A 9201-nucleotide genomic window follows, 5' to 3' on the forward strand; every position below is an offset into this window, starting at 1 on the left:
TTGAGCATATCCCTTAGTGGCTGACAATATGTGCATCTCTGATCATGAGCCGGAGGAGTGGGGGAGCATCATAGCCATGTGCTGAGAGGAATTCATTGGAGTTTGAATAAATGTAACAAAAACAATGTTTGAAGGATATATTAGCTGTTTTTCATACTTCTTAGGGGTAAGCAAATCGCAAATAAAAGTTGCTACCCAAGGACAAAAATCGTGTTACATAGAGTAACGATGGCAAAGTTATGTTCCTAAATTCTTCATTACCTTCAAAATTAATTGAAATAAAGGCATTGTATTTCTATAGAAACATTCTAAAAAAATAGTCAGGTTGGTGTCACAGGTGGTGTCACTATCTCGTATATTGGTTGAATAAGTTACTGTTGTTGTTGGCACTCTGTCGCTTACGACGTCAAGGGTTCCAATTGATCCATTCAATGGAATAGCCTGCTCGTGAAATTAACGTGCAAGTGGCTGAGCACTCCACAGATGCGTGTACCCTTAACGTAGTTCTCAGAGATATTCAGTGTGACACAGTGTGTGACAAGGCTGACCCTTTGAATTACAGGCACAACAGAAACAGGAAGTAAGAGTGAGAGAAAGTTGTGGTGAAAGAGTACAGCAGGGTTCGCCACCATCCCCTGCCGGAGCCTCGTGGAGCTTTAGGTGTTTTCGCTCAATAAACACTCACAACGCCCGGTCTGGGAATCGAAACCGCGATCCTATGACCGCGAGTTCGCTGCCCTAACCACTGGGCCATTGCCCCTCCACAATAAGTTACTGGTGACTCATAAAACTAACTATGGTAACTATTAGAAAAATATGGAAGCATTACCTTGTTACCTATTATTTACTAATTATGACTAATTGCCTGGTGATTAATTTGTTTCTACTTATGATTGATTGTTTCATGATTAATTTATAGTTATAACTAATTAGTTATGTTGTTCTGCTTTCAGACCAAGACATTATTGTGAGGCATTACTCTATTCTAAGAATTGAAGGTGATAATCTCATAACTTTGAATGGAAAACTTAAAGCATTTGGCACTGTCAAATTGAAGAAAGGTCCCTACAAAGGAAACGCAGTTGTACTGAATGGAATCGATAATTTCATTGACATGGGCAGAAATCTTCCATGCTTCAGTTCTTTGGATCAATGTCCACTTGGAATGACAGTTCATTTCAACTTATTCATTTTCAATGTTACAGAAGGCATGTTCATTTTTGGAAACGGTGGAACTGAACCAACATCTAATGGGGTTAGCATGTATATCTCCAAGGGATTTTTGTTCCTCACACTCAGTACAAGTACCAAGCAGTGGACAATAAAAACCAAAATGTTTCCAGTGAAAAAATTCTTCAAAGTATTATTTAGCTGGAGTGAGAAATCTGGTCTTTATCTCTATTTTGATGACAAACAAGTAGAACATAAAACCAAATATATTGACCGAGTTTCCACGAGGGCTATAAATTCACAAAATTTAATTATTGGTGGCCATTTCAGTCGAAAATTTCCTGCTAATATTGCTATTGAAGGATGGACTTACGTTGGAATTACACAGAAATTCATCCTTGAAAATGGCCTCAATTTTGGTAAATTCTTTCTCTCTCTTCTTCATCTTTGTCATTTCTTATAGTCTGATGCCCATATGCCATCATCATTATCATCATCATCACTATCATCATCCCTTTTATGTCTGCTTTCCATGCTGCCATTGGTCAGACATCTAAACTGGATTCAACAGACTGGAGGACTACATCTTGCTCTAGTGTAACACTTTTGGTATAGATTCTATGGCTTGATACCTATTCTAGAGCCAACCACATTACAGAGTGCACTGGGTGCCATTTTTCTCTGATACCAGTTCTAGAGAGTGAGGTAGCCTTTTAATTTGCAATGTCAAATCAGGCCATTGACTGAGAGTGAGAATGTGAGATGGCAAGGTTCACTATATGTGAGATGTTGAGAGGTTGATAAATGATGGGAGGAATAGAAGAGTTTTGTTGTGGAGGAGATTCATGGCTGCTTAGTATATGACCAAAGTAGTAGCAAAAACTGAAGTGGTGTCACAAAAAAAGTAAATGTGGTAGTGATGAGGTACCAGAACATACTCCCGTGATAACATATCCAAGAAGGTGAATAGAAGAGAGCATAACAATAGGATCAAGAGTGGGTAAGATATGAGGGGAGAGAGAGTTGGATGTAAACATGGGTTCAATGTTGTTGTTGGCACTCCGTCACTTACGACGTCGAAGGTTCCAGTTGATCCGGTCAACGGAACAACCTGCTCGTGAAATTAACATGCAAGTGGCTGAGCACTCCACAGACACTTACCACACAGCCACTCCTGCGCCTACACAAAAAATACATAAACATAAGTGATTTGATTATTCAGCTGAAATGATATAAGAGTTTTTACAGAAATTGCCAAATACTTTCAGTTTCGATATACTTTCTCCGAAAGATCGCCTAATATCATCATATTAATTATTGTGCTACCTCAATAACATACATCTCACCAACAGAGCTCTGACTTAATTTTCTACCTCCAAGTTCAGAGAGTTCAGCAAATTGCAATCATCATCATCATCATTTAGCGTCCGCTTTCCATGCTAGCATGGATTGGACGATTTGACTGAGGACTGGTGAAACCAGATGGCAACACCAGGCTCAGAAAACAAAAGGCGGCGAGCTGGCAGAAACGTTAGCACGCCGGGCGAAGTGCTTAGCGGTATTTCGTCTGCTGTTACGTTCTGAGTTCAAATTCCGCCGAGGTCGACTTTCAGGGTCGATAAATTAAGTACCAGTTACGCACTGGGGTCGATGTAATCGACTTAATCCATTTGTTTGTCCCCTCTATGTTTAGCCCCTTGTGGACAATAAAAAAAAAAGAAAACAAAAGGGATAATTTACACAAACGAATTTTAAAAACAAATATATTTATCCTTGACAAATATACACTACAATTGTCAGGTCAACAAATTTATGGACTATATATTAACAAATGTGTTAAAATCACACATTTACCAACATTTTGCTAATTTATTGCATTGCTAATCATAATAATATTTTTTGCTATAATAAATAAATTTTCTTAGAATTTATGTAAAATAACTTCTTGTTACTGTCAGTAATTTTTCTCAAAATTACTATCTCAAATTAAAAATGCTAAGTCCTATCTCTGATGAAGTAAAAGCACATGAATGTGTTATATACACCCTTTATTGATGAAGAAATATTTCAGATTAAATGTTGTTAATTAGGAATCACACAGCACCTAATGTGTTTATCATTTTATTGACTACACTCTCAAAAAATGACAGAAACTCACCACAAGGTGAGTACATGGCAGAAGCGATCTTCAGAGGAAGAGTCCCCATCCAACAAGTAGTTTGATCCTTATATGTGACACTCTACAGGAGCCAGGCCCACCCAGGTCATGACCCCTAGGTGTCCTGCTGCTTTCCAAAATCGTGTCTCCAGCAGGATTTGAACCTTGGTCATTCTTTTTGTGAACTTGTGTTGTCAGGTCTGTGTTTCAACTCACTAGGCCTCTCAGACCAACGAATGTAATAAACATCTTTAACATTTTTATTTGTGCGCTATAGTTTTTTTGAATTGTATATTTATTATTTTTTTTTAGACTCACCATTCTTCAAAGAAAGACCAATGCTATCATTCCATGGAATAAATATCTCTGAACAATATTTCCGCTGTTCCTTCAAATATCTGCAGGAAGCTAACATAAGCTATACAGTCACTTGGTACATTGATGAAATGGTTGTTAACTCCTCACAATTTCCCAGATCAAACGAGAGTTTTTCAGATATTGAAAGTAAATATTTCACCGCATTAACTTATGGCAGTAAGGTGAGAAGAGAACAAGCTTGATTTTCATAACTTTTTACAAGTATAATTAAATTAACAAAAAAAAATTGATGAAATTTGAAAGTAACAAAGTTTTCATTTGTAAATATTAAATGTAGATGCTTATTTCATAATCTTAGTAAAGGATGGGTTTGTCTTTCTTTCATCATTGATAAAACAACTGCTTATAGTGGGAGGTTATACTACTATTGGTGGAGGCACAATGGCCAAGTCGTTAGGCCAGCGGACTCGCGGTCATAGGATCGCGGTTTCGATTCCCAGACCAGGCGTTGTGAGTGTTTATTGAGCGAAAACACCTAAAAGCTCCACGAGGCTCTGGCAGGGGATGGTGGCAAACCCTGCTGTACTCTTTCACCACAACATTCTCTCACTCTTACTTCCTGTTTCTGTTGTACCTGTATTTCAAAGGGGCCAGCCTTACCACACTGTGTCACGCTGAATATCCCCTAGAACTACGTTAAGGGTACACATGTCTGTGGAGTGCTCAGCCACTTGCACGTTAATTTCACGAGCAGGCTGTTCCGTTGATCGGATCAACTGGAACCCTCGACGTCGTAAGCGACGGAATGCCAACAACACATACTACTATTGATCTCCTCCTCCTTCCCTCCTCCTCACATAACAGCTCAGTTTCTGTTCGTCTACCATTGATGTTTATCAATTTGTGTGTGAATTTGATTTTACAGCTGTATCTCACTTCTTCCACAACTGCTACTCCCACTTTCTACCACCACCCATACAATAATCTTCTACTACTCACTTAACTTTCGACTATCTTTTACTCTTTTACTTGTTTCAGTCATTTGACTGTGGCCATGCTGGGGCACCGCCTTTTTAGTCGAGCAAATCGACCCCAGGACTTATTCTTTGGAAGCCTAGTACTTATTCTATCGATCTCTTTTGCCGAACCGCTAAGTTACGGGGACGTAAACACACCAGCATCGGTTGTCAAGCGATGTTGGGGGGGACAAGCACAGACACACAAACATATACACACGCATACATATATATATATATATATATATATACATATATACGACGGGCTTCTTTCAGTTTCCGTCTACCAAATCCACTCACAAGGCTTTGGTTAGCTCGAGGCTATAGTAGAAGACACTTACCCAAGGTGCCACGCAGTGGGAATGAACCCAGAACCATATGGTTGGTAAGCAAGCTACTTACCACACAGCCACTCCTGCGCCTAACTCTATTTTCTGCCATTACTCATTCAAGTATGAGCGAAGCCATAACTAAACTCTTCACTTCCCTAATTCTAAAGTAAGCAGTTAAAATACAAATCAATAACTGAATTTATGATTACGGGGTCAATAATTTTGGTTCTTTTGGTTTCACAACCCTGGTGTCTGAAATGATTTTTAATAATTGTATTTTGTAGCTAAATGCTTGGTTAATTAAGATAATTTCATTTAAAATATCTCGTGTATTTATTTTCTAGATCAAATGTGGAGTGAAAGCTTGCAAGTCATCAAACTGCAGTTTCATCTATGGTCCTGAAAGAACAAGTAAACCATTTTCTGCTGAAATTACTGTAAGTTTTTTTTCTTCTTTTTCTTTTTATTTATAGTTTAGTCAGAGTAAGAAGAGTTTCAACCGTGAATATTTGAGTTGGGCCTCTGAGACTGATGCAGTTGAAAAGAAAGGACAAAGGAGCCAAGGGTCCTAATTTGCTTCGGGAGGAAGCAGCTAATCAGAATACTGCATTATCTTTTGATTGGATAATTTAGTCTGAATACAGACAATAGAGTAAACTCTGACTAAGTGTCCAAGAACCAGGTCCTGACATTAAACCAGACATTGAATTAAGTTGGCCTCCCTAGAACACATAAACTTCATACAAGCTTCTACACAATTTCTACCTACCTATTGTCGTCGTCGTCGATAAACATCCGCTTTCCATGATAGCATGGGTTGGACGATTTGACTGAGGACTGGTGAAACCAGATGGCTACACCAGGCTCCAATCTGATTTGGCAGAGTTTCTACAGCTGGATGCCCTTCGTAATGCCAACCACTCAGAGAGTGTAGTGGGTGCTTTTTACGTGCCACCAGCACGAGGGCCAATGACTAGAAAATGGACCTGTTAGCCAAAGGCAATATTTGAAGTTTCACTGCACATTCTGGAGGTATATCATTAGCAAAGAAAATGCAATAATTGTGGAGACTGCAACTGCATGTATGAGGTGGTATTGAAAAGTTCCCTGACTACTTCTGTAGTATGGCAGCAGATAGCAGCACATGATTGCATGTGCAATGAGAGCTAGCTGTGATCTTCATGAGACAGTGTGCCAAGTGACATCACTGTGTTTATTTGGTGAGCTGTGAAATTTGTGTTTTTTGTAATCACATGTATGCTGTAAACAGTGATTTTTGTCATGGACAGGAAACTGAAACAAAGAGCCAATGTGAAATTTTGTATTAAACTTCAGAAGTCTCCTACAGGGACATTGAGCATGCTTCAGTAATGAGGGAAGGGGTCACACACAATGTTTTAAGTGGCATGGGTGCTTCAAAAGTGGAACAGCATCTCTGAAAGACGGTATTCTTCTACTCTAATACTCTTTCTTTTCTCTCTCCTGTTCCCTACCATTCCACTTAAAATCATGCCCAACTCTCTCTTCTATATTCACTCACTTATAGGGGCTGTTTTAGGCTCTGAGCCTTACAAGTTATGAATAGATCTTAACTAGTGCTTGTGCCATGGAAAAAAAGAACCACCCAATGTGCTCTGTTAGGAGGTTGGCATAAAGAAGAGCATTCAGTCAGAGAAACTGGCGACCTTTCGATACTAGTCCGCCATAACTTCCGGTCGTTGTGCGCACGCATACTGATTACATTATCGTATAGTGCGTTTGTTTTTAAATGACTTGAAAATATGAAAAGACAACATTAAATAGAAAAAAACAATGAATGGCCCACTAAACTCAAACCTTCTCCCCCTCAGATGCATACAGTTCTCAAACTTTAAACACATAAATACACTATACGATCATGTAATCAGTATGCGTGCACGCAACGACCGGAAGTTATGGCGGACTAGTACCGAAAGATCGCCGAGAAACCATGTGGCAGACATCTAATTATGATGTGGTCCTTTAATGCATTTGATACCTCAAACCATTTTATTGATGCCAGCATGGACTCTAGACATTAAATCATGGTGTGTGTGTGTGTTTGTTGTTTATTCTCATTTCTTTTTCTTCTGTTACAGATTAAAGAGAGTAAAATGAAAGTAATTGAAGGTGACCCATCTGGATTTATATCTGTTCAGTCCAACTTACCACCATATCTATTATGTAACACCACCACCAACATCAACAACAATGACAACACCTCTGAATGCACTATACAGATTAGAACTTGGCTGGCAAGCTACAAAGAATTTCAGTGTGGAACTGAAAGTATTCCCCAAGCAGTGTTTGGTGCACAGTTTAACTCTGAGGGAAAGTATGAAGGTTGCATGTATACAATAACAGACATTAACTGGAACAAAGTGTTGAAGATCCCTATCATGGCAACCTTAGATGGGTTACGAGATAAAACTCAGAAAAGAACTGTTATACTTTCAGGTCAAGTTGTGTTTAACGGAACGGTGGAGATGGAGAAAACGCTTGGCTCTGTAGATGTAAGTTTTGCATTGGTTTCTATTTATTTGCTTTTATTATCTTTAATTAGTATAAAGAAGAGATTCTATTTTATTTATTGTTTCTGTTCTCAATGGTTTAGTTTCAAAGAGTGGAGGCGCAATGGCCCAGTGGTTAGGGCAGAGGACTCGCGGTCATAAGATCGCGGTTTCGATTCCCAGACCGGGCGTTGTGAGTGTTTATTGAACGAAAACACCTAAAAGCTCCACGAGGCTCCGGCAGGGGATGGTGGCGAACCCTGCTGTACTCTTCCACCACAACTTTCTCTCACTCTTTCTTCCTGTTTCTGTTGTGCTTGTAATTCAAAGGGTCAGCCTTGTCACACTGTGTCATGCTGAATATCCACGAGAACTACGTTAAGGGAACACGTGTCTGTGGAGTGCTCAGTCACTTGCACGTTAATTTCATGAGCGGGCTGTTCCGTTGATCGGATCAACTGGAACCCTCGACGTCGTAAGCGACGGGGTGCCAACAACAACAACAGTTTCAAAGAAGAAAGGCTTTACTCATGATTTCTTTTAGGGTCTCCATGTCTAGTGGAGGAAAGGAAGAAGTTACTTGGTCTGGAAGTGATGCTACTAAAGACAACCAGTGACCAGCCCAGTGCCTAATGCTAATGTTTAACTTAGTGTCAGATGAAGTACAGCATTTAAGAATAAGAACAATCTTTCCAAAGAGGTCCCAAACAGTTTCTATCTACAAAATTTTACTAGCAATGCTTTTTGCTAACTGGTTATCTCTGTCCATGAAATATAAAAAAAAAAAAAAATCAGTAAATAACTTTGCTGCAGGAAGGAAAGAATTTCTGACTTTAGATTCACAATGAAGGTACATGGCTTAGCAATTAAGTGTTGGACTCATGACTAGAAGGACCAAGTGGTACATTTGTGTCCTTCCACAAAGCAATTCCTTTTCATTGCTCTTTGTGTGCAACTGATGTCTTGCAAACAACTCACACATGCAAGTGCTACCAGTCGAGAACTCCGCATACCGGAAGCCAGCAAGTGCATGGGGTCATCAGGAGAGAATGTGCGCCGTTTCGGGGCCTACCTCTCAACGGCATCAATGCGCACTGGCCCCCCTCACTGATATGAGGCCCCGCTTGCTAGATCAACTGGTTATTAAAAACAAAGCTCAATATTTCTCTAGCCATCGCTCATCGTCTCTTTTTAACCAAATCCAGTGGCTAGCCTTCTCCACTGTATTTTGGATATCGGTCATGGTGGTATTTACCTTACGATGAGTTAGGCCTAACGATAACAGCAGTCGTCTCACACTGTGTCCTACAAATCCTCTACATCCAACTTCGATTGGAAAATGCTCCACTTTCCAGCCTGCGTCTTCACATTTCTCGAGGTTTACATAACGGTCCATCTTTCGAGCCTGCGCAACGTCCATATTATCTTCATGAGGAACCGTTAACTCGACTAGATTTACAACTTTCCATCTTTCACACCACATTAAAATGTCAGGTTTTTCCGTAACTGGGATGGGAAAGAATGCCTGGCACCCAGGCAAATCTGCAGTCACTTCCAAATAGTCGTTCCACTTTTCATTTCTCACAGGAAGTTTCTTGTTCTTTTTCTTGAAACGGATCCGCTGACCTGAGCGCACGAAGGTAATAAAATCTTTAGATGCAACTGAAAATGTTGGAATC

At 39.7% G+C, this 9201-nt stretch overlaps 1 protein-coding gene across 1 annotated transcript in view; it reads left to right on the forward strand.

The window, feature by feature from the left end:
- LOC106880038 (uncharacterized) overlaps positions 1-9201 on the forward strand; it is a 455047-nt gene that overhangs the window by 327774 nt on the left and 118072 nt on the right. The window contains exons 147-150 of the mRNA XM_014929839.3: positions 954-1589; positions 3641-3867; positions 5339-5431; positions 7112-7525. Coding sequence (XP_014785325.3) covers positions 954-1589; positions 3641-3867; positions 5339-5431; positions 7112-7525 — 1370 coding nt within the window. The remainder of the gene's footprint in view (positions 1-953; positions 1590-3640; positions 3868-5338; positions 5432-7111; positions 7526-9201) is intronic.

Source organism: Octopus bimaculoides, chromosome 22 (assembly GCF_046866305.1).
Source record: "Octopus bimaculoides isolate indiv1 chromosome 22, ASM4686630v1, whole genome shotgun sequence".
NCBI classification, from domain to species: domain Eukaryota; kingdom Metazoa; phylum Mollusca; class Cephalopoda; order Octopoda; family Octopodidae; genus Octopus; species Octopus bimaculoides.